At 27.4% G+C, this 27,965-nt stretch overlaps 1 protein-coding gene across 1 annotated transcript; it reads left to right on the top strand.

Annotated features, from left to right (window-relative positions):
- Positions 1-15: 15 nt before the first annotated feature.
- Positions 16-26,745, top strand: LOC132923252 (uncharacterized). The gene is made up of 14 exons (XM_060987113.1): positions 16-229; positions 900-1,084; positions 2,077-2,230; positions 3,521-3,909; positions 4,672-4,837; positions 5,466-5,656; positions 6,508-6,770; positions 7,396-7,630; positions 15,153-15,294; positions 21,143-21,534; positions 22,073-22,223; positions 22,587-22,762; positions 25,143-25,405; positions 26,049-26,745. The coding sequence occupies exons 2-14, from the start codon at positions 1,010-1,012 to the stop codon at positions 26,275-26,277; spliced, it is 2,826 nt and encodes a 941-aa protein (XP_060843096.1). The 5' UTR covers positions 16-229; positions 900-1,009; the 3' UTR covers positions 26,278-26,745.
- The last annotated feature ends 1,220 nt before the right edge of the window (positions 26,746-27,965 follow it).

Below are 27,965 nucleotides of genomic sequence, written 5' to 3'. Positions count from 1 at the left end.
GTATTATGATATGCATCGATAGGTGCAGTCATGTCGAATTGAATGCACATATTTATAATACAACGGAGTTTCGGTGTTTCATATTTTGTAATAATATAATAAATATATTGTAGGTATCGTGTGTTATAAAGTTCGGAGATATATGACGTGTCATTACGTTTTCGGATTCATTTGTTTTCAAAATAGTCATTCGATCATCGCTTATAACAACTATATAATTACTAATTAGGTATATTTAAAATCAGGCAGAATCATAGTTTTTCAAATTAAATAATTACTTTAAAGTTTATTTATTTATTTATTCTATAAAACATTTAGGTTAGAACTTATTTTTGATTAGATGTATACTTATACTTGTCTTTACTATAATATTTTTACTAAAATATTGTGATCAAAGTTTTTTACTCTTGCAATTCAACTGTTAATAACTAATCAATTTATATTAATTTCCCTCCGTATAATTTTAAATGTACAAAAATTGCTAATAGAATAAATTATTTATTAGTTAAATAAAATATTTTTTAATTAAAATAGAATATCGATATAAACATTAAAATATTAATAATTCCATTTAATTATGAATATAAAATAATAATTCATAATATTTCGATGATTTTTAACTATAATCTGCAATCAGTTTTATGTACAGCTACATTCGAACCATATTAATGTTTCAATTATACATACAATTATTATACACATAATAGTATTGATAGTATAGTATTGGTAATTTTAACTTTTAAAGTAAAATACATCAATTTTCTAATTTTTACGGAAATATTGTGGAATTTAAACTCTTTTCTCAAACACTGTCAACAGCAGATGCGTGAGGAGGATAAACGTAAAACATAATTTTTGATAATATTATTAATATTGAAATGTATACATTTTAATTCCAGATAATTCTTCGAAAAGAAGGTTTGAAATAAATATACACATCAAATTTTGCTATTGTCACGAACCTATAAATATTAAATATTGTACCGTATAGTTGATAATATTAGGAAACATGAAGTGGCCAATATTTTCGATGAAATCAAATAGAAACAATTTCAATTATGGAATCAATTCCACTATAGCACAGGTAGGTGCAATAAACTTATAATTTATAAATGATGGTGGTCACGTTTAGATGATAACACAGGGGTGGATATCCAAAGCGTACTTTTTCCATAGGTAGTTTAAAATTCCAATTATGTATCGATTTTTTTGGAAAAATTGCTAGAAATCGATTCTAAGAATGTTTTTTTGTGCATTCTTTTAGAATGTTCTAATTGGTGTTATTAGAATAATAGATCAAAACGTACCGTTTCCCGGTCAAATACGCTATTAAAAGTGACTGGTTAATCCAAAATGAACCTTTTCTATGAAGTATAATATAGATCAGCGGTTCTCAAACTGTGGTACGCGTACCACTAGTGGTACGCGAAAGACTTCATGGTGGTACGCGGAGGGCCGTTTTTGGATAATAAACCCATTCAATTATTTCTTCCAATTCATATCTTATTTTAAAAAACTAATAAATAAAAAATAATTATACTGCAGTTGTAGTATTTTACTGATTTATTATTTAAAATAAATGTATTTAACTATACAATTTGGAATTTGGATCGTTCTATTTTTAATCATTAGTGGTACGCGACTGATTGATAATATAGTTAAGTGGTACGTAAAAAAAAAAGTTTGAGAACCGCTGATATAGATAATAAAAAAATATTTTTTTCGTAAATTATTCTAAAATGTACTTTTTTATGGTATGCCAAAACGTACTATTGAGCTCGTCTTTATTATTATATAGTTATTGGGGAATAAAAAATAGTTAGATAATCCAAAATGTACAAATTAACGGAAATAGTATGTTATTATGGATTATTATAAATTTTAAGATGCCAAACAATTGGGATATACATATATTACAAAATACAAATACTTAAAAAAATAATATTGTTTTGAAGAATATATTGCTATAGCTCATTACATTATCTATATTGAATTTATTGAATTCAGCTAAGATTTACGATATTCAATTAATATGATACGAAGATCACTCTTGTTGATTATTTTTTTATGTACCAGATCGTGGCATTGACAACGACCTATCTTTTTAGTATGAAAGTTGGCATCGATATGATGACACCAACGATAATCATTGGCGCCGTGACCGACAAACGCAACAACACCGGCTACAATCCTCTATCCGACATGTCGGAAGAACAGATTTCTTGGATAGGTGAGAGTCAAAATAGTATATTGCTCGCGATTACAATAATGACAATATCGCGTATACATTATACTAAGTTACCTATGTGTAATATATATATTTTATATTTAAACTAATATGTTGATATATTTCGATGTAAGCGACATTTGATTAAAAAAAAAAGTCATTACAATTTACTCAAAAAAAACATAGCTGATTATAGATGGATCGCTAGCTGTACTTTATTGTATCGGTTTATTTGAATAATATATTGTATTATACTTTCAATTTGGCACGTAGCCTGGATTTTTTTTTTAGAGAGGGTGTTTCAATTTTATAATAAATAAATATAACTTTCTTTTTTAGAAGCGGGGGGAGGAGGGTGCTATAAACGCACGCCATTTTAGTCATCAATCTACATAATAATTATATAAAATATGAAATAGAACCATACATGATAACATGTGTTATAGACATTTAAACATAATATAATAGTAAATATGTTTTTCGCATAAATACATTCTTTGCGTAAATACCACAGTGGTATAACAGAATATGCTTTAATAATATCTCATGGAGGTACGTGGTGAAAGTCGAATCATCACGAGGAATGACATAGTTGTCGTGTCATGTTTTCGCGTAAATGTTTAGCAAATCGGATTATACAATGTTTATTTGCCATAATTTTTTTTATATATATTTTACAGAATTGGTTTTTTTGTGACAAGTATACATTTTATGATTAATAAAAAAAATTTGAAAGATGTATAGAATGTAAAATGTATGTAAGATTTCTCATAAGTAATACTTTACAATTTAAAAATACCGAAAATATATAGGCACAATTTCTTTTCATAAACGTATGAAATTCAAATTTTACAATTTAATACAGAATTAAGTTGTTTATCAGCAACAAAAAAACTCAAAAATAAATATTATTATGTACGATTTGTTTTTTATAATCATTTCAATTAGTTAAAATGTTTATACGAAATCAGATATTTAAACGAAAAATAACGACGATTGTATAGTTATTGTTGTTTTGTTGTAATTCAAAAAATATTATTCGCATCGTACTTGATAGATTGCAGCTCACACCATTTGCACTACGCTATGTAAAATAATCGTAATATATATAAAAAATGTATAGAACGAAATATTATTTATTATTTATCGGGATAACTTGTCGAAATAATAAATAAAGTATACGAGCAGTGGGCGCGGGAAGTCTATAAACCTCAACTCGCCCGACCCAATCTAACCACATTATATACGTATAATAATATCATGCTTAATATCCCGACTTAAATATGTGCGCAGGAAGTCTCATCTACCTATTCCCGCCGGTGGGCAGCGTGGTCGTATCCTTCGTGCAGGACCGTTTCGGTCACCGGACGTGCATGATGGTGGCCAACGTCACGCATTTGCTGTCCGTGGCCACGTTGATGTTGTCCGACGGTCCGGCCGGACTGTACGCCAGCTCGGCACTGATGGGCTTCAACGCGGGCTTCGTGACCAGCTTCTCGCTGTCGTACTGCGGCGAAGTGTGCGAGCCCAAACTCCGCGGCACGCTCACCGCCGTGCTCAACCTGTTCTATTTCGCCGGTTACCTGTGCATCACCATGCTGTACGCGGTCACCGCCGACTGGCGACTGTCCGTCCTCTACACCGCGATCTTGTCGCTCATCAATGTTGTGGTCTTGTTTAAGGTAAGTACGTGTGACGCGTTTGCGATGGACGATATTTGAAAGTAAATCGATTTTTACGTCGATTTAAAATCGAGTTTAAAATAACGATTCGCAAAAACATGAGGCGGGAGGGATATGAAAATCTACATTCAAACCAAAACAATAGTGATTTTCGATATTAAATTCTCAGTGGAGCGAATGTAATATTGATTTTATGTAATTTTGTGCCTGAGGACATTTTATCTAGTAGAAAAAAAGCTTCGACCATCAACTTTGGTCTTCGAGGAATGTTTTTAGTTTTTAGAATGAAATGTGATTAATATTTTGGCAGGTAAAAATTGAAAAATATCTGTTATTTTTAAGGTAATCGGGAAAAAAATACCAATATTCGCGAACATTTAAATATTTTCTTTTAAATAATTATTTGATAATCATTGTTTCCAAAAACTTAAGTCATCTTAATAATTTGTTCAAAATCATTTTTCAATAATTTATTAATGAATTAAAATTTAACACGACCTTTATTATGACCTACTCGATGACGAGGCATACTCATCATATACTATACAGTAGGATGGTTAGTATTTGTTAACGGATTTATTTTTTAATATTAATAAAACATTTTTTTGTATACTAAAAATGTCATTGATTAGTTTGTAACAATTGCGTTTGCTCTTCCATTTAACGATGGTCGATGATATTGTAATCGTACAATAATCATAATATTAGTTTAAAGGAAAAACAAATATGAAATTAAAAATTAAAAATTAAATAACATTTCAGACTCCAGATTCACCAATGTGGTTGGTGTCCCGTGGTAGAACGGATGAGGCGAAAAACACGTTTAACAAACTCCGAGGTGACGCAGGCGAGGAAAAGTGTGCTGTTGAATTTCGGGACATGGTTCATTACGCGTCCGAAATTAATCTGAAAAATTTACCAACAGATGGTTATTATTTAATATAAATAATAAATATATAATAATCTAATAACGCATACAGTCAATTTTTACTCTAGACAACGTTTTTGAGAACTTTACTAATGCATGTGTATTTCAATAACAAAATAATACAATTATCTGAATTATCAGCAATTTTTTATAAGAAAAAGTATGTATAATAATAATATTTGTTGCAATGAAAATTTTCATTTAGTTTAAACAATGCGCATTAATAAAAATTATTTATTTAATAATTACCTAAATGCAAAAATATTCACTGAAACTCTATGTTTTATCATATTATGTAATAATTAAACATATTATTTGTTTAAAACATAATTTTGATATTTTATCATAAATTATGCATTATCTTATAAATATTCAAAAGAATCATAATATATTTTTAATTTTTTCGTCGTTGTGTAGTTTTGGCATATATTGAGTGACTATTATACGTTATAATAATAAATTTTACTGATAAAAAATATAATATACAACACAAAAACTCAGCTTATGACTTCTCATATGCATTGAACTATTTATATGCAATATATACATGTTTGGTCGTATGTAAGAAATTACTATACTGTGTATTTACATATACTTATCTATTTTTAAAATGCTCAACTTTTTTCAGGAGAAAAACAGAAAATGTCTTCTATTAAAGATTCGTTGTATTGCTTCATTGAACCCGAAACAATGAAACCTTTGCAACTGCTCATAATAATGATTTTTTTTACCAACTTGTTGTCCGGTATACCGTACACACCGTATCTGATATCCGTATTCGATACATTCCAAGTGTCTTTTCATCCTGCTTGGGCTACGGTTAGTCAATATTGAAAATATTATTTATTATTAAAATATAATGTTCACTTAATTCGTACAGCATGTTTAAGAATTACATTATTTTATTTCCAATATACTATGTACAAAATACAGATAGATGTTAAACTGCGGAATAAAACCTGAATATATAAAAAGTCCACGATGTTGGCTCAAGGGATGAGGCGTTGGTTAAAAATAAAAGAAAGAAAATTTTCTTACGAGTCTTGTATAAAACACAGGTCTTTAATTTCACAAAATAATAATAATAATAAATCAAGCTCTCACAATCTTCACACATGATATTATTTAATTTACGTTTATAAATATATTATATGTTATGAAAGTATAAATGTTTTTTTCATATATTACTCGAGGGAAATAAATAAAGCACTCTATATTCTAGAGTTAAACTACAGATGATAGGGGGGGTGTTGGATTGGGTGATAGGGGCTAAGAAGAGTTAAGTATACAATTTTTGGAATAAAATATTCGATATTTTTTACTTCAAGGAAAATGTATGAATCATATATTATATGTTTTTGGGTTTTTCGTTATTATTTTGTAATTTAGGTATCTTAGGTTAGGTGTTAGATATCTAAAATTTTAAGTTAAACCAAAAATATAATAATTAGTGATACTTAGCGATACCCAAAATCGGTTAGAGTCAGAAAATTAAAATACTTCCATATAGTCCAAAAACATACATAGGTACCTATGTTAAAATAAATCTCGTAAATCGAAAAAGAAACTTTGAACATCTAAGTTGTTGACTGTAAAATTAATAAAATGCTAATAAATAACATAAAATCTGATAATATTAATGAGTTCGTGTGTATATTTACTGTATATAGACGATGTACACGGCGTTTAGCGTAGCGGGTAACGTGCTAACCATATGCTCCATAAACAAATTGGGAAAGAGATTTCTGGCTTTGTGCACAATGGCCACTTGTTCAATTTGTTACCTGTCCATCGGTATCATCGGAAATGTATTGCCTTCGTCTCCGGTCACGTCGTGGATAAAAATTGTATTGTTTTTCATGTCAACTTTTTTTTCGTCTATGGGAATCATGCCTATAGTGTGGATTCTCATGTGTGAAATTTTCCCAATGAGGTAAGCACACGTCGTTCACTATATGATATACCTACATAATAACTATAATTTAGACACTTTTAATGCATAAACAGCAACGTCGTGACATTATAATTGATAATTATTGATATTATGCTAAACAAGTCTTATAACAGTGAGTTCCGTTTAATGATGGATGTTGGTGTAGGTCATTTTGTTTCTATTAACCGAAAAAAGTCTATATATTATATTACTACATAAACCTACATTATAGGTATTTAATGTTGAAAACAATTTTCGACAAAGAAAAAACCAATGAACAATGGTTAAGCGTACACGCACTATCATGACATAATTCATTTTCCATATTATTAGTTTACTATTTTACAAAAGTGATAAGTCATATTGTTATAATTAAAATATTCTCTGACTGATTCATGCATTAAAGCAATTCAATTTTACGGTACACAATGGTTCTAATAAAAGTTCATTCCTTTTAAATTATTTAATATATGTTTTTATGTTTTGATTTAAATATAAACTATTGATTCTACAAACCACTGATAGAAATTAAAGTAATCGAAACTCACTGTAGTACATTTTTTGTTTATAGCTAAAAATACGATGTAACTCTTATAAGTTTTCTCATCGTGTTGTCGTGTTTCAGAAGTAAAAACGTCGGAGCCGGTCTTAGTTCAGCGACATACTTCATTTTGAGTTTCCTGATGACCAAATTCTATCTGGATCTCGAAATGATCACGGGTTTCTACAACACTTTTGTTTTGTTCGGGGCGTTAGGTATAATTGGTCTGGTGTATTTGCACTTTCAGCTCCCGGAGACCGAGAACAAGACACTAAACGAGATTTCGGAACATTTTAAGTCCAAAAACACGAAAATCGATGTACAGACCAGCTTACAGTAATATTATGCGTCAACATTTAAACGTGACTATTTTTGTTGTTATTATTATTATTATTATTATTATTTTATATTAGTATTAGTATTATAGTATATACCTAATTTGTAAGTTAAGACGCATATATTATGTATTGTTATTATGACGTCTTATGTAAAATAGATTGGTTTATATTATTTTTATGCGTTTAGTTTTTATCTTTAGTGTAGGTATTAAGGTATATATTTTTAATGCTATTAATTATTATTTTAAACAAGCCTAGTTAATCTTAAATCATTGGATTTTAAAAACAGTTTTTAGTGGCGTTATTCGGCATTTTTCGTTTGGAGTCAGAGAGCAGATATCAAAATATTATGCAATAATATTCTTATTAAGATCAAGTTAAATCGATAAGATATCAATAATTCGCCACTTCTTAAATGCAAAATAAAATAACACATATTTATTGGCCGTCATCATTATTTTTAAAACAATATTATCAATTGAGCTAATCTAAACACTACTCAGTGTTCAGTACTATTTACCTTCTAATGTTGGAGTGCGAACGTTCTGGTATCAAATTTATGAGGTATAATATTATACCAATATATAGTCCGTGCTCAATACCTAATTCTGAATTTGATTAGATTTTTTTCACATAATGCTTCCTCATAAAAATTCACTATTATTTATATAAATTTTATTATTCTTTCATTAAAAAAATAAATAATTTAGAATTTGTAGGTAGGTATACATATAAACGTATTATAATATTAAGTCTAAGTCTATGTCATTATAGGTATACAAAGCATATAGTATTAGTAGCGTATTTCCGGTTCTTATTTCGAGTCAAGCACTAGAAATAATTTAGTGGTCTATACAAAGCTATTTTTAGCGGACGGCGTATTTAAGAATAAGGGTTGCTCTGTAAATGACATTTACTGAGTAAAAATATTAATATCGTTGAAATATCATTGCATTGTAACCATATTGTCGTAACGACAAAAGATTTCATTTTAATTAAGTGCAATAACAATAAAATAACACTATATTAGTATAATCTGATTAGTTTGAACAAATCGATTTAAATAATATTATTATTTTATTATAGTTTAAAGTTTAAGATTTGAATCTAATTTAGATGTAGCGCATTGTGATTAATTCGAACCACATTATGGCTTGATCGACTGATAACAAAATCCATTCAAAGTCATATGTTGTTTTATATATTATCTTTAATCTTACCATAAAAATGCACATTAACATCAACCGAACAATAATTATGTTATAAACAATAATATTAATAAAATTAATATACCTATTAATTTTAATTGCATTTAAGGTAATATGTCAACTTGTTTGTGACTATTAAGAATATCTAGTAAGCGGCACACTTGAAAATAAACAATTTTAAAAATAGTTTTACCATCGATTTTATTTTTTTGAAAAGTTGAAAATAATATTTTTATTGGAATATCGTATAAACAAAAAGAATAAATATTTTAGCTTATATTACAATTCATTGTAAATTAATGAAGAATGGTGAGCGATGACTGCAGACGAGGTAAGTCAATTGGTAAATGGTTATAGATTTTGTAAAAAATGTTTCAATCGTAGTTTTATTTTTAAAATGTTTAAACAAATATCTATTAAAAAATCCTACAGAAATGGCTGATAGTTAGTATATTAGTATAATTACTTTAATAGTTAACACCTATTACTTACACCGTAAATTGATTTGTATGATTATTCGTTTAGAACTCATTGATATAGGTACTTTTATATTGAAAAACAAATAGAAATTCTTACAAGAAAAATTAAAAAATGTCTAAAGTTAAAATTTTTAAGCTGGATTTCATTATACACATACGCACATAAAATCATAAGTATAATCATCAAAGTTGTTACACGTTGATAATAAAAAAATTAAAAATTAATCATATGGTGAATAGAAACTATAGAATATAGGATGTACGTGGGAAACATAAAAACAAACTGAAATAATACATGATATAGCGGTAACTTAAATATAAAAATAGAAGCAAAGTTTAAGTAAAAATTATATTTGGTTATTAATATTTGATTCTGTTCACTATTGTTTTTACATTAAATTGCAGTAAGTACAAGAAAAGTACACAAGTGAAATTAATTGGTAAAAAGAATAAATTTGAATATAATAAAGTCAAAAGTCATTAATGAGTAGCTGTTTTAATCAAACCTTTCGTGTTAGGTCAAGTAAATCAGTGAAAACAAATAAAGGTCTTTAAAGATGGTGAATTCAATATCTACTTATATTAACAAATTAATGGTCATATTTAACTATGTAAAAATAGTTATACGTATATCATAATAAGTATGCACAATGATTAAGATTGATTGTTTTATTATATAATACAGCATAAAAAAGTTATAGAAATGGTTTTTTAAAATTTGTATTGAAAAGATAACAAAATAATTCTAAATACAAAAACACGAACATTTTTCAAACACTTTAAAATTTAGTTTCATTAAAAACATTGTGTAAATGAAAAATTTAAGCATAGGTACAAAACTCAAAGGTTAAACCATTCACAATTCCGTAGCACTACAAGCAAAAATTCAATACAGAAAAATTGCTAATTTTTAATTATGAAAATGTATCAAGATAATAAGTATTATACGAGCCACGATTTTTATAATATCCCTACTATAGAATTGCAGTGTAGGTAGGTTTACCTTGTTTATCAGGATGGAAACGAATATTTGTGATAACCTTTGTTTGCATTATAAAACTTTATCAATGGAACTTCGTGCCATACATTGTATCAAATATTATATATATATATTAGATAGTAATAGTTATTTAATACATGTTATATTATTACAATTATTATAGCGGTGAATTGCAGCAACTGTTACAGTATAATTTGAATGACCAACGCGTTGACCGGTAAGATATCGGAAACATGATCCAGTAGACATTTCGTACAAATTATAACTAATCGCGTACGCGTGCTGAATAAATATGTAAACTATTATATATAATTCTTAATAATTTATTCTCTTAATAATTCTTATTAATGATAAAACGTTATTAATTACCTGGTTGTATTAATTAAATAATAAAATGATATACTTTGATTTGCTGAACACTGCACAACGGCACTACAAATCAACCACGTGAGAACAAAACCTGAAGAGCTGCAATATTCACTTCTCTGGAATTCACCGGTCGATATTTTATTATAGTTTTCGGCTCAGTAAGTTACTCTGTTTGAAATTGCATTACAATTACACATACACACACACACACACACACACACACACACACATATATATTTATATATTTTATATATAGAGATTCGTTTCTGAATCGTTATAAAAATATAGAAACAAAAAACTTTTTTTGATGTCCGAAATCCAAAATTGTCTCTTGTGTACAGTGTGTTTTCGAGTATCACGTAAGTATAATATGAAATATGCATAATATTATCCTCCCAGAGTTCATTTCTATAGATGACTAACAATTTTTCTCTCACACAAAAATATTTACTGTGCACCTAAATTGTTTTATAAAACCTATATTGTTTACTCGCTGCATGTATTCGACTATTACTTATTCGATTTTCATAGTTTTACACATTTATTTCAAAATGTCTTTGTGAGAATTCAATTGACAGTCACATACTGAGATTTCCGTGTAATGTGTTTCATTTTTTACCAATACGATGTATTTTGATACTTGAGATAATACTTATAGTAGTTTATGCGGTTAGGCCATATATGAATCAAAAATTAACTAGGAAGGAACAAGTAAGTATACATAACATACTTCCGCGCAAACATCGAGTATGAATCCATGTTAGTGAAATGGAAAAGAAAATCTATTTTCCATTTTGTAAATTATTTCACAACAATTAGCATTACATTTACTATGAACATGTTGTATTAGTAAATACATCACGAGAATCTATGTCATCTCCAAAAACCTATAAGTCTGTGGGTTGACGAAAAGTCTCATAAAGGAAACGTTACTTCATTATAATAACAGTTTGAAGATTTATCATGGTAATTAAAGCTGTCTTAGTTCGTAAATACCTTTTAAAAATCCCGCGGGAGATTTGCGTATGTTTCGCAAAACGCTAAATAAGTGATTTCGTTCACATGTTAGTGATCATTCTCAAAGTTTGTAATAAAAAATTCACATACACCTTACAGCATATATCTAGTATCAACTCTGGTATGTTGACTCTAATGTCTAATGTATATTAATTTGACACAATATGCATTATAATACTACTATTATACCATTATACCTGCTCGCAGTTGAAGTGTATACTCCTATTGCGTAAAAAATTTGTTAATAATGTAATTATTGCAATACACCCATTGTGCTCTTAAAAAACAAGTAAATATTTTATGATAAAATTACTTCAGAAAACGGCAATTAAACATAAAACGTATATACTATAAGAATAGTATAATACTATGAAACTTGGTTTGAAACAACCGTTCGCAATACGTATATTATTATTTACTGCCAATATTAGGTGCACGATAAAATTTTCAAAATATTTTATTTTTACCGCGTATAATAATTATACTTCTACTGTTCACACCTTTTTACTGTACGTTATTATTGACTTATAACTTTTAGGTATTTAAGATAAAGGTAATTATTAATAATAGTGAATCATGTTAAATAAAATAATATTATATTATATACAATTTGTTTTGTCAAAAACTAACTCAGCCTATCTTATTAATAATTTAAAAATAAACAACTTTATATCTTCAAATATTTACTTAATTTATCATTTAATTCAAATTTACTTAACGCATTCATTTCATATAATAATACTAATAATTGATTATGATGTACGTATAATATAATTTGCTAGTACGAAATCTTGTGAAAGTTATTTAAGTCTATTAAAAAAATTCTATTTTTGTTCAGTATTTTAGTCTTAACTCATTTTTCACACTATTGTATACAATATACAACCATTACACATTGTTCGACATTGATTACATTTTTTTGTCCAACACGAACACGTGTTTTGATTTTGATCATAGTGCACTCTAAAATAACCTATATTAACCGGTACACCAGTGCAAAGTGTTTGTTTGTTTAAAGTTAATAAATCTATAAAACAAAAAACATTCTTGTCCTCGTCGACGACTATAATTTTTTTTAAATATATTATATCAATACTGATAATTTAAATTACCAGCAAACCTTACTCACGCGTCTGTGTAAAATTGAATACATAAATAATATCTACATATTTGATTTATTTATGGTTAGTTCAATATGAAGTTGGGTCTTAAATGAAAGATTTTATGTTCCTGCAAAGCTAAAAAAACAAAACAACTAAATTGCCGTTTACAATGATCAACGCGTGTTGATGCGATAATATATTTTGCATATCTTTTATAACCGTTGTCGATTGAATACATTTACTATGTACGGCGTTCCATAACGATAATAACAAAACTGCAACAATAATATAATAATTATATGTAATAATATTGTTAAAAGTGTATAAATAGTATTGTTGTTTAAGTACCGGTATGCGTTATGTCCACAAACAGTTTAAAATATCATATTTAGCCTTCCAAACAAGAAATGTATTTTTATTATTTTTTCGTTTTTATCAACATGCCTTTTTTAAAAGTATTTTAATATATATTGTACATTATGATAATATATATTAATTATTTTATATTAACCAAGTTAGAATTTTTTCTATACTATGAATTTCCGCAATAAATGTTTAATTTATGTTGTTTAGGTATTTTGTTGTTTTGACAGAAACTTTTGAATCAGATAGACTTGATATTTTTATTGCTTGCAAAATAATAAAAGCTAAACAAATATTATTAAAGATACTATATATAAAGTGTAGGGACGTAGGGTTATCTGTAGATTAGATTTATAATAAATCAGATAAATGTATTATACTATTGAGAGAACAATAAAATATAATTAGATACTATAAAAAAATTCTAAGCTCATTAATCTATGGTCCTTACCAAACTCGTGATAACATTTTATTTGTAGTTTTAAGACATTTATGCTTAAATTCATGAATTATTTTCTAACTATTTAATAAAATGTTTGCTTCTATTAATTTATCAAACTGATCTCTATAAATTATTAACTCATTTAAAAAAATTATCAATAATCTTGCATTTTCGTGTGCTTTGGATGCTCAATTAATACTGTTTAATTTGTTACATTGAAAAACGAACTTACTACTTTTTTTTACAAGTATAGATAACATTTCATCGTTAAATATTTATTGTGTTGCAGTATAGATATATTATACGTACCTAATATTATATAGTTGTCCAAAACAGTATATCTGTATAATTGTTTTCAAAATTGTGTTTGGTGAAACTAAATATTGTAAAAATAATAAAAACACTTATAATAATAAGGATATAATTTAGTTTTTAATTATAATGTTATAAGATACTGAGTGGTTACTTTTACGTTAATCTGTCAAATATACATTATATATAAATAGACTCAAGCGGAACTCAATAAATAATAAAATTACATAAATATAATGACAAATGAGAGGTTTTTACATTTAAATAAAAATGTTTACATTACAATTTATAGGAGTACTTAGAACTTGATTTTAGTTTAAAAAAAAACGATATTCTATACCTATATCATGTCCAGGCTCCAGAATGTATTATTTTTGTTTGACCCGTGAAAAAAAATTATTTGAAAACTATGTACCTACGTTTATAGAGATATAAAAATATTTTTATTTACTTTAATGTATGTGCTATATATTTTTAGTCAACTATTGAGCACTTTGTATAATTTATTATCTCACGCATAATTTTTTAATTAATTGTTAATTTTATTACTTTCAGTGTCAGAGTAACGAAAATACAAATGAAACAAGGAGTGGACTTTGGTTACGGGATAAAATCCACATTAGTACAAGTAATTAAACGTCATCACTACTAATAACTACCTATACATAGATAATACAATTTTTTATCAACTCAAAAATGTTTTATTTAAAATATATTTTAAATTGTTGATAATAATTCACGACATGAGTGATTTGTATAATATGTACATTATATTACATACTTATTGTATTTTACTTTCCTATAAACGATATAAATTTATTTAAAAACCAGATTGGTTCTATGGTTTTATTTACTCTATTTATTGAGTCACGGATGTTGTTGATATAAAATATACTAAAACTGATTACATTGAAAATACCAACCATTTACTTACAAATTATTGAATGTACACATGACTTGGTGGATTTATAAAAGATGATTTTGTGGTATGAACTTCAAATTCGTGTTCGGATGAAATATATCTGTAATTCGCTCAGTAATAGAGTACAGTATTGAAAAAAATCGACGGAATCTGAGCCCTACATAGCTACCTATGTTATACGAAATATGTGGAGCACCAACACATATTATTATATATCCACATTGTGTTCATATATTCATATGACGTTTATTGTTGATTTAATGATCTAATAAAATATGTTTTTAACAGTGTTTGGTGTTAACGACAACATATTTCTTGAACGTCCAACAAGGAATAGACGTGATGATGCCGACGATAATCATTGGGGCATTAAACCGTAGAGGCGACAACACCGTGCCCGGTATAACGGACGAGCAGATATCATGGATCGGTGAGTTGTTTTAGAAATCGCTTGGAAGTGCTATTGATTTATTATTATTTATTCTATAAGTAGATACATTGAATTTATAACAGGAATACTTCTTAAACGACGGGGCTGATAATCACCGATATTATAACAAAAATCAGCAAACAATATAATATTAATATATATTTTATAATAATAATATTTTTGATAATATACTACATTTAACGCATACGATAAAATAATATAATCAATAATCGGTTCGGTGACCGTTGACCATTCTACTGTCGTTGTGTACTTGTGTATCGTGGTGGCGAAGCATCAAACCATAGAAAAGAGATCAAACGGTCAAAAGGCATTCAATATTATCTCATCGCAAAACTAGAAAAATAACAAAATATAATAATCTCAGGTTGTAAAAAAATCGATAGAATATTTATATGTATATATTATTTTTCATGGCATGCGTAATACTATACGATATCGTAGTAAGGGTGTTATTTGAGAAAAGAAGAAATAAGTGTTTATTGTTCTCCTATAGTTTTTCATTTCATTAAAAACAAAAAATTGTATTTGCGTTAAAAATATGTATAGATTGACTTATAATATTTATTAACACTGAGTTATTCTTTTTTAGTGATGAGGGATGGGGAGGTCAACAAAATAAAAACGGATTAGTGGTAAGAAAAAAAATCAGCCTGCTTAAATTTCAGCCCTCTTATACAGGCCACAGAGTGATTCTCATGAGCATACTCATTAGTCATTACTCATGCTCTTTATCCGTTCATAATGCATTCATTAAGTTCTGATTGTTGAATATACTTAGTCTATATTTTCAAATAAGTAGTTTTGTAACGTTACATCTTTTTTGTAACCAATTTTTTATTTTTACAGTAAATTGATGAGCAGATGATTTTTTTTTAATGTTGATGTAAATAAACAAATTTGGAACGATTAGTTTCTCTAGTTATTAAAAAATAAAATTACATGTATTTATATAATACGTGTATTCCTTAATAATGGATTTACATAAAATACAAAATAATTGTAATATTTAGTCTAGTAATTATTATATAAGTACTCAGATTTTTATTACATATTGATATTATTATAAAATTTAAACAGATAAGGTAATATATTAATTAATGAAATCGTATAGCCCCAATAATATTTTTAAAACTATTATCATAGTTTTAAGATTCTTAGTACATAAATCTAAATAAATATATATCAGGATTTCAATTTAGTCACATTAACATTAAAAAAAAAACTGCATTAAAAATGAATAGATTTTGTTTGAAAAAAAATTTGTATTGCTATATCCTTATCAGATGTAAAAAAAAATGTAGATATTTAGATGTATAATGTAAATATAAGGATTTGAAAAATCGAGAATATAGCATTTTTACAAGATAAAACAGCGCAGGCTTAATGAATCATCCTGTAAATTAAAATACTAAAACATCTCCAGTACTCAGGCGTTCGCAATTTTGTAATTGTGTGACTAAAAATATCAATATTCATTATGTATACTAGTAACTGGATCCATTGATTCGCGTATTCTTAAAAATGTATAGGTATTACATATTGCATATTTTGCATAGATAGGTATTCTGGTGTTATGTTAATGTGGGACATAAGTTAGGTAGGTATATGAAAATTGGGTAATATAGAATTATGGTGTACCTATAGTTTTTTCAGAAAATTATTAATGTATAAAAATATTTTAAATATTAAAACGGAAACCGCCATTTTAAAATAAATTAATTTATTAGTTTCTACTTACTACACATACTTTTTGAAAATTAATGAATAATTGATATTATTTCTATAGGTGAAATTTTCACTTATTTATAGATTCGGTGAACTTTTTCTTTAGCCCACCAGAAATAAAATCAATTTTTCAATAACATACATAATACATAACAAATCAAAAAGATAAATTTTTATTGTTGGCTTGTAAATGTACATAAACGTGATAAACTGTAGTTTATTTGACGGTATAGTAATAAAAGATAGTCGGTATTACCGCGTTCACATTTTTTTAAATTTCATATTAAACCATTACATTAGTTTACAAATTCATTAAACACGAGAAATTATATAAATTCTACATAATGGTGGAACGTTTGTTATATTTGCATTATTACTTGTATTATTATTGATTTTTTTGTGTTTGCATCTTTAATTTTAACTTTGTCTTTTCATAATTTTGGTATTTTCAAAAATTGAAACATTATTTAATTCATTTCAAGATTTAGTTTAAATATAAAAATGGTTAGTTTAAATATAATATATTCATAAATATTATCGATGTACAGAGGCGTATATATAATTTTGATACTGGGTATTACCTCATGCATTATTACCTTACCTAGTCCTAATTTAGTATATTGTATTTGAAACAACTGAATTTATCTATTACATAATACAATGTTATATAAGAATATTATCAAATACTACTTAAAGAAAATTATATATACATATATATTATATAAATTTTAAGTTATAATATTGAAAATTGAAGTAAACTATTTATCAAGTAGTTAATATACTAATATAATTTATTCAAGGATCATATAAATAAATATCAAATAATATTTGATTAGCTTTTGTTCTGATGAAGTCTTCATTTATTTCGTTATAACTCAGCAATAGCTGTGTTTCAATGTTTAATATAGGTAGTCAAAGAATCTAAACGAACGCCATTCACGGACGAACTAAGATATGATTTAACCCTTTTAAGAGTACATAACGAAACTTTCACTTCCGATGTAGTATTTGATGCAGGTTGACGATAAACGTAATTTAAGAAGGGCTGGATGGAGCATAGACGGCGCATAGACCTCCTACCTTAAAGATATTTATAGTAAAAACAATTTGTTTATTTTATCACGTAATAATTTTTAAATTGATAATTAATAATAATAATTATTTGTCAACATCACTAAAACTTATCCAACTAACCAACTGAAAATCTTAATGAACATTAAAAGCTGAATAAACTATAACGTTATAGTACTTAATCATTTCTTACTTGCTGAAAACAGTAGCATATCATTATACTAATAATATACTAATGGCCACTTAATCAGGTATCTCTAGTCTGCTTCATCTATACTAGCCGATAATTAAATAATTTGTTTTGGTTAAATTAGTGTATCTGAAAACAGGAGCCTTTAGGTAAATATTATAATTTATAACATACATGCCCGCCAGTCGCTGAATTATATTGCATAACGCAAGGTCATAAGAAAAACAATTTTGAACGTTAATAGAAATTATTTTAATGTAAATGAAATTAAACCAATATGATATAATATTATTTTATGATCGATAAGACGATAACGGTGCACGTCTTAGTCACGCTATGAGACGTGCTAATTGTTGTTGTATTATTCAAACATAATTTGCAGCCGTAAAGTATTATAAAAAAGTAATGATTTCGGTCTTAAGTCTCTATTGAATTATAGATAAGGATTTTTTTAATCAAAACTGATGATTGAAATTTATACGTAACAAATTATAATTAGATACGACAATATCTAGGTTGAGATGAATCTTAAACGGGAGCTCAAATTTAAAGTATAATAATGATAACTTTTAAATAGATAATAAACTTGTATATAAACACCTCTCTCCCCATCAGCTAGAACACACATAAATCATTATCATTGTTTTAAAAAATATTTTTGTTTATATTACTTTTTGTGCAAAAAATAATTATTATATAAAAGTATAAGACGGATATAAATGACACTTAATAATAACTAGGCATTCTAATAGGTACTATAAAACATTTTTCAATATTTTAGAGCGCTATCAGATTTTTAATCATTATATTATTTATACATGCTAGTTATGATAACTTGAACTTCACCCCGAACTTGTTTTAATATGGATGCTTTATTATATATAATTTATTTACGGTGCAACCCGACATATTTAAAATTATTTATGAACATTCAACAGCAATCAACTGCTATAACCTTTTACATTCAAGTGCACGAATCAATGATAACCATATGATTAAAATTTTTTTTTTAAAAGTGTATATTAATAAAATATTTGATAACTATTAATATTGCCTTATGTGATTGATAATATAATATCGAGTGGGATTCGGCATGTATTCAATTTAGTTAAATTATGTTGTAGAATACATTTCTTTTAAATATATACAGGAAGATTCACCAACAATTATGTTTTAATGTATTAATTATTCAAATTATGATTTTTTAAATGTTTAAATATACTTAAGTGTCATATGTTCGCAAATACTATAAACATTGGCGATATATATATAGTTTTTAAAAAGAACCAACAGTCTGCATCACCCTTAACATTTTTTTATTTTAGAAAATTAATATCTATCTAGATCCATAATAATAGGTTTGATATATATGGTAATTGGACTAAGATGTATTATGACGATCGTTCGAATTGTAATTTAAATAGATATAATAAAAAAATTAAAAAATCATCTACTTAACAATTATTTAAAAACAAAATAGTTTGTATCTCTATAACTTACTCTTTAAATGGTATAAGAAACATAATATGTAAGTAATAAAAATATACATAAAGCATACTTAAAAATTCAAAAAATTATAATTATAATAATAATATTGTTACAAAGGAAAAATGGAATGAGTATGCTTGGTTAATTAACTCTGTTTACTCTGTAAAACATTTAACCGTTTAATTTATCTTACATTAATATTATTTTATTTCGCAAAGCCACAGACTTAACAAAATAAAAATAAATTGAAAAATAAAATAAAAAACGTTTTTAATACTGAAGAAGTTTAATCTGTGATAGGATTTTAAATGTCTTATGTATTGTATACACCATTTTCGAAATTTAAACTTTTGTGTTTTTGTAATTTTTTTAATTAATTGAAAACTTTAACTTTAAGTACACCTTTTGACTGAAATAGATGAAAATTTATGCTAGAAATTCAAAAATTGCTATTAGTTTTGTGATTAATAAATTATTTTTGACAATTTTCACATAATAATATAATATTACAGTTACTGCTTTTCTCTTTAGCATTACTCACATTATATCATATAGTGGTGCAATGTATAAAATGCAGTATTATCACTATTATCAATATCATATTAGTTATCCATTTTTGTACTATTTGAATTTTATGACTCTTGATTCGTTTGCATTGTTACATTGGAATTACATTTGATTGCGTTATTTTTAACTGTCTCTTTAATAATTATACTAGATTTAGTATGGTTTAATAACTTTTTGACTCTGTTTGATGGGGCGGACATAATAATTATAATTTATATATAAATGTAATTATATAGAATAATAACAATTAAAATAAATATATTAAAAATAATAATTAAACATACATTTTAATGCCAAGTTATCATTAGATACTTAGATAGACAAAAACAAGTTACGACAGTTGCGCGGCAAATGATAATAATAAAGTTGTTGTATTAATAGAAGAAAACGCAGTAACAACATTTAATATTTTGATCCTAATGGTAAACGCAGTAACTTCAATGCAAATACTGCTTTTAATTTTAGGAACTGATAATTACTGCGTTTTACTTTAGGAAAAGTACGATTTTTGTAGATGTATTGTAGTTACGACTTTTTTTAGTTGCATTTTAAGCTACTAGATGTCAATTTTTGTGTATTTAACCTTGATAAAATTATACTTAGAATAATCTCATTAACAATATGACATCAAAACCTCATTTTTGATATTTTTTTAGTTACTGCTTTTCGCAGTAGCAGGGCAGTACGTATGTACAACGTATTGCAATATACATACTATTAGGATTGTAGTGATATTTTATGTACCATTGTTTATTAAACTGTGTATATTATTATTTATTTCCGTAGGAAGTCTGGTATACCTGTCACCACCCATCGGGAGTCTTTTCTTGTCGTTGGTCCAGGCACGGTTAGGCCACAGGGTGTGCATGGCGCTCACAAATCTCATCCAGCTGTCTTCGGTGCTGGTTGTGATCCTTTTCCCGATCACAGTGAGCTCCTTGTACGCGTGCTCTATGCTGATGGGCCTCAGCACAGGTTTCGCCACTGGCCTGAGCATATCGTACAGTGGCGAGGTTTGCGAGCCTAAGCTCCGGGGCTCGTTGACGTCCGCCCTGAACGTTTTCTACTTCGTCGGATTTTTTTTTGTCTCCACCGCGTACGCCATTACCGAGAGCTGGAAACAGTCATTGATTATCACAGTCGCCGTGCCCCTGGCCAACATGGTCACACTGTCAATGGTAAGTTCCTCTAGTTCATATAAAAAATACCAGTTTGCCCTGGAGAGGGGCATATGGTTTTGATTTTTTTTTAAAGTCTAACGATATCATCAGTCATCACTAACTTCATATTTTTTTTTTTAATATTCCACTATATATAATATTTTACATATTAATACTTTTACCGTAACAATCGTAACATATACACATGGTTTTTTAAACCATCACGAAATCCACCTTAGATAGTGAGTCTTTACTGCTACAGAAACGCACGTTTTAATACGTTTGGTAATATGTTAATGTTCCGTTGTTTTCATTTTTATGTGATAAACCAAAACAAATTTCGCTTTTAATATATTAATGCGTAGTACGAAATTTGAAGAACTTACATAATATACACATAATATGTATACGAGATGATTAATTCGACACTTGTTATATGAACATGAGAAATACAAAGAGTGTCTTACGTTGCACGAAGCTCCTCGTGTATAATATGTATTTGAATTTACTTAAGCGAACTACCGAAACCACTAACAGTGTATTTTATTCTACGCAGACTCCCGACTCGCCGATGTGGCTGTTGTCCAGAGGGAAGATTGGCAAAGCAAGAAAGGTCTTAATGAAGCTTCGGGGATACGTAAGCGAAGAGAAATGCGCCACAGAATTTCATGAAATGGTTCAATACGTTTCTCTATCGGCCAAATCGGGTAAATAAGAAATACCATATAATTCGTCGATCGCTTTGACGTTCACGTCACGATAAATTAAGATCACTATTACAAATAGTTATACAATACAAATGCTTTTATAGGATATTTTTCGTTTGAAGGTAGTATGCACGAAATACTCTTATCCTCATATATTTTTTTATTATTTATGATTAAGTTAGGACAAATAGAATTTAGGCATTTGATACCCTTTGAGATATGACGCTGATGTTTAGATACATTTTTCAACATGCCTGGTTCTCTACAAATCATTTATATACTTATGCATGTTTTTAAAATATACTCGTAATATAATATTATACTATAATATTAATTGTTGTGTATTTTTAACGGGGTTTTCAGAAGAAGCAAAGCAGAAGTCTCTGGGTAGCTTTTCACATCCGGGACTTTGGAGCCCACTCAAACTCATGTTAATTTACATATTCTTCTCGAACATAATGTCTGGGGTACCGTATGCGCCATATCTGATGAATATATTTGCTTCGTTCAACACACAAGTAGAACCTGCGTGGGCAATGGTAATACAAAAATGGCACTAATTTTATTAGTGTATAAGTGATAACTAATTAGTTAATTAGTATATTTTGTATATGTACAGTGTACATAACTATATACGAATGGTTTATTCCTTTATCTTTAAACTACTTTGATTTACGCTTATAAATTAAAAAAATGTAATAAATAAATAATATTAAATATAATACAATTTATCCTATGTGACCCATGAATAATATTATAAAACTAAATATATAAATTAAATAGGTTAAAAATTATTTATCTTTTATTTTTTTCAATTATTATTATCATTAATATGATTATAAATAATAATGATAAAGATAAAATACGATTATCATTACAACGAAATTGTATAGCGACCGCGATAATAGTCTAAAAATAAATGTAGATGAGTGTATTTACTCCACGTCACTGCTGTTAAGAGGACGTTACATCAGAATGTATATTCACTATGTTACTAACGTACAGCGTTTATGTTTTTCAGGAACAATTTAATGTCGTTAAATTAAATTTAAAGTTGAGTTTCTCCGCTATCAAATTGAAGACAAATATGAAATAGGTTAATTATCGTAAAATTTTATCGTTAAAAATTCTCGTAGTCTTTTATTGGTATTTTAATTATAAAGCAAATTAAATGTTAAAATTATTATAGTTTACTTACATAATTATGTGTATCTATAAGTTACTTTAAAATTAAAATATAAATAAAAACCAACGAAATGCCCTATGGCCTAGATAATATTTTCACCTTTAAATTTTATAATAATTGACTAACATCACTATAAATTTTAATATTCAAATCACAACATAAAAAGAATTCTATCGAATATAAATTTGCTATATTATGCTGTATGGTATTTTCCTAAAATTCTCGTGTTTATACTTTACATTTAAAAAAGTCCTGTATTTTCGTATTGTACTAAATATTTCTGTGATATAGAATCTATATCGGTATTATTTACTATTAACATTGATATAATATGATACAATTATTTCATTTTTAAAATAATAGCAAAAACCGTGATTGTATCGCCTGTAAAGTTAAAATATAATATTCTTTATTGTTCGAACTTCGAATGGTCGAAAAAATCATATTCTTATCATTTGGGTCATCATAATATAAACGCGGAAAAGTTTCTGAATTTATCTCGTCAACAATATCATAAGCAAGTGCATGTCACGAACGATAATCTTGTTTTGTAAAATCATCAAGCATTGAAATTGGAGTACGACAAATTCTTACAAAATCAAAATTATTAGTTTCGTGTTTGTGGTTAGCTGCAGTGGTGGTTTGATCATAAAAGTTTTGGTGCGGTGCACTCAGGCGCGTAGCCGCGTAGGTACCAATTGTGTTCATTTTCTCTACTGGGAAACTAAATACAATAAGGGCTCACTTAATATCAATTAAGATTCCCGTGTATTTCATTCATTCCTATAACATAGCAAAGTTATTTACCTATATTTGTTATACTACGTTGTAGTGACTACAACATGACAATAAAATTACCATTTTTCTTAAAGTATACTAAATAGTTTTTCGTCTGATGAACTAATAAACGGAATCTACATTTTTATTAAAAAAAATAAAAATAATAACAAAAAAATAAAATACAAATATTAAGTACTAAATAAAACAGCAAAAGTCAAAATGGCAAACGCCAAATATTGTGTATACTATAATTACTATAATTACCTATTACTATATTACTATATTTACTATATTATATTCTATAATATCTATCAGTCAGCGAGTGTTTATACTATATCTATTTTTTAATGAACACATGCATAATATAGGTTTACCATCACTTAAATTTATTCACCAAAAGTTGTATTATCAAAATTATTATCGACGAAAATCGTTATTTCCCCTTTACGTATTTTTCTATTTTTTTAGGACACCATAATTGGTAGTTATTACTTATTAATTAAAATTTTTAAAAATATTGTATACTATTAAATCTAAGCGAAAAATCTACCTATCTAGTAGGGGGCTCGGGTCTTAAAATTTTCAGAGGGCCTACCTGGATTTTTTAGTATTTCGGTGGGCAAATACGCACCCCGAGTGCACCATAGCCACCTATTAAAAATCGAAAAATTAGAGTAACGATGGCTTGTTAATTGTTGACAATTTGGTGATCACAATGTATAATTTTATTAATTTTTATTTAATAAGTATCAAACAATATAACTATAACCACTGTTTAAATAAATTCATCCAGTTACCAGTAATTAACAGTAACTTTTATCACAAATTCCATATTTCATATAAATTTTAGACCTGTATATATTATATTAATATTATTATTATTATTTGAACGTTATTTTAATTATTCTATTCACCTACTAATATATATATATATTATTTTCGGTCTGGCGCAGTCCGCCTACCCCGCATTTAGCATCATCGGTAACATATTCACAATCCTGTTGGTTCACCGGCTGGGCAAGAGATGCCTCGTGCTATCAACCATAACCGTCTGTTCGATGTCCTACCTACTCATCGGTTTTATTGGACAGTTTTATGCGGACACCGAGTACACGTCCTGGGCGAAATTGGCACTATTTTTCGGCTCAACGTTATCCTCGTCACTAGGAATTATGCCGATCGGATGGATCCTCATGAGTGAAGTGTTCCCGATGAAGTACGTATAAAATAATAATATATTTTACACTTGTACACTATGTACATTGTGCACTGTGCTACTTGATTTGGAAAAAAATAGTTTACGTTAACCGTGCAGGGGCTCCATTTCAGTTTAAAACATGGCTACTACATTTTTAGATAAACCAAAATGTTCCATAACTAGGTCGTAGGGTGTAACTCACTTCACGTTTATTAATTATATGTAAAAATGCAATATTACCTTCCTATAAATGTTATGTTAATTTTATGGTTCGATACCGATCGCATTAAAGGAGTTGATATAGGCAATTTTTTTTAATGCTTGTCGTATGAAATATCACTATTGTGTGCCGTCCGCGCTTAGTAATATAGTATGACACATACTATATAAATCAATAATATATTGTGATCATTAGTCACTGTAGTGTAAAAGAGATAGGTTGTCAATGTCAAAAAAAAGGCTGACATCGAGTTTTCTTAAGTTTAATATTATAGTATATAATATTTAAATAGTAATTGTTAGTGTTTAGAAGATTTTAAAAACCACAAAACACCGAATTATAATATATTACTGTAACTTTCGCCTTTCAGCCAAATTCAAACCTTACAGTTTTTATAATGTACCTATTTAACTAATGTGTATTTTGAATTTTTGTTTCCAGAAGTAAAAACCTGGGTTGCAGTATTTGTTCCGCGGTGTATTTCTTCCTCAGCTTCTTCATGACCAAGTTCTACATGGACCTTGAGAAGTTTATCGGCTTCTATAACACGTTCGTTTTGTTTGGCTGCGTAGGGATCGTCGGGCTCGTGTACTTCTACTTTTGTCTACCAGAAACTGAAAATAAAACGCTAAAGGAGATCGCCGAACACTTTAAACTTGAACCTGTGTAGCTTATGAAAATATCCTTGTACCCACCTACCGACCATCCACTGCAGCTGATGCATCATAATATATATTATATTGTTATTCCTATTCGAGCGCATCATCAGCATCCGCATTGGGCACGTTATAATAATATAATTGAATATAATATAATAATTATACAGACACATTACAATATTTCAAACGATATTATATTGTATATAATATTACTCCGTCGCATTGATAATATTTGTCGAACTTACTATTCAGACTGTCGCCGGAGTGTACGAAACCGTCGAAAATATGTATACATTTAGGTACACACATATCACTATACTCAAAAATATATTATAATACGTAAATTAGTGATCGAACAAAAAAAAGACATTCGAAATATTTATTATATTTTGTTTTATAAATATTATAAATTATGATATTGTATAGACTGACTTTACAACAGAAAAATAAAATATATATATACATATTTTATATTTGTATATTATAGACTATAGAGTATTATATTATGTATAAGATATTAAATATTCACCTATATCTGATATAACCGTAGTTATACTTTGACCGTATATTATGCATTGCAAGTAATTTTTGAAAAAAAAAATTATATGCTAAACGATTTTTATTGTTATGATTTTTTTTTTGATTTTTAGAATAACAATTATGTACATACGTTTTAAATTTCAGGGTATATTCTTTGAAAATTTAGATAGGTATTTGAGAATATCAATAAAGTTTTCAAACAAGTAGTTATATAGTTATAAGTTAGTTATTATGTACACTTAATTTTTAGATGAATAGATCTAGATAGATAAATGTATAATATAGATATATAATAGATCTATTGATCCGGTCTAATGGATGCGTTTCAAGATTTAATAATTTGAACATTACTAAACATAATTTTTTAAACCATTTTCTTTTGTACCAATAAAATTCAAATTTTATGAAAAAAATATTTTTAAAAATGTTTATACCTGCTTTTGATATAACAATATTGTTTTCCTATTAAAAATTAAAAGCTTCAGTCTCCATAGTTGATAGTTAGCTCAGTCAGTCCCAAAATTATAGGTTTTATTATGTTTAAAAAACTGCATTGGCGGAATAAAAAGCACTAGCGATAGCACGGAGTACTCAATCCACTGTAGGTGGATTGCTCAGATCAGTATTGGTTTACATCGGTTATGACAGATCAATTAGACACTCAACCGCGGCTTTAGACTTTTGAAAAAATCAGGTTACAACACAGTAGCTCGTCGAGGTTCAATTTACGCCAATAAATATCGACTGACGACTAGACACTCAAAAAATAAACTAATAACAAACGTGTATAGATGTTTACCCTTGAAAAATATAGGCAGTAATTATTGTGTCATTTATTTTTTAGGTATATTAATATTACATCGTATACAAAAAAAAATAAAAAAGTAACTTTCGTTGACTGAAGAATAGTAAAGTTATTGCACTAATAGGTACCTGCCGAATCGAAATTGACTGTATCTTATCAGTTATAAGTTTATAACCATTATATATAACTATACAAGTCATAATTTCAATTAAAAATAAGTATTATTACATTTAAATTTTAAGCAGTATGTACCTACTGTCTATGTATAGGTTCACGATAAAAAAATTAATTACATTACGTTATTATTACTTATATTCGTGAGTAAAATATACCCGATTATTTATAAACAATATC

The sequence above is a fragment of the Rhopalosiphum padi genome, chromosome 2 (assembly GCF_020882245.1).
Source record: "Rhopalosiphum padi isolate XX-2018 chromosome 2, ASM2088224v1, whole genome shotgun sequence".
Taxonomy (NCBI): Eukaryota; Metazoa; Arthropoda; class Insecta; order Hemiptera; family Aphididae; genus Rhopalosiphum; species Rhopalosiphum padi.
This window is presented reverse-complemented; position numbering and strand designations above follow the sequence as displayed.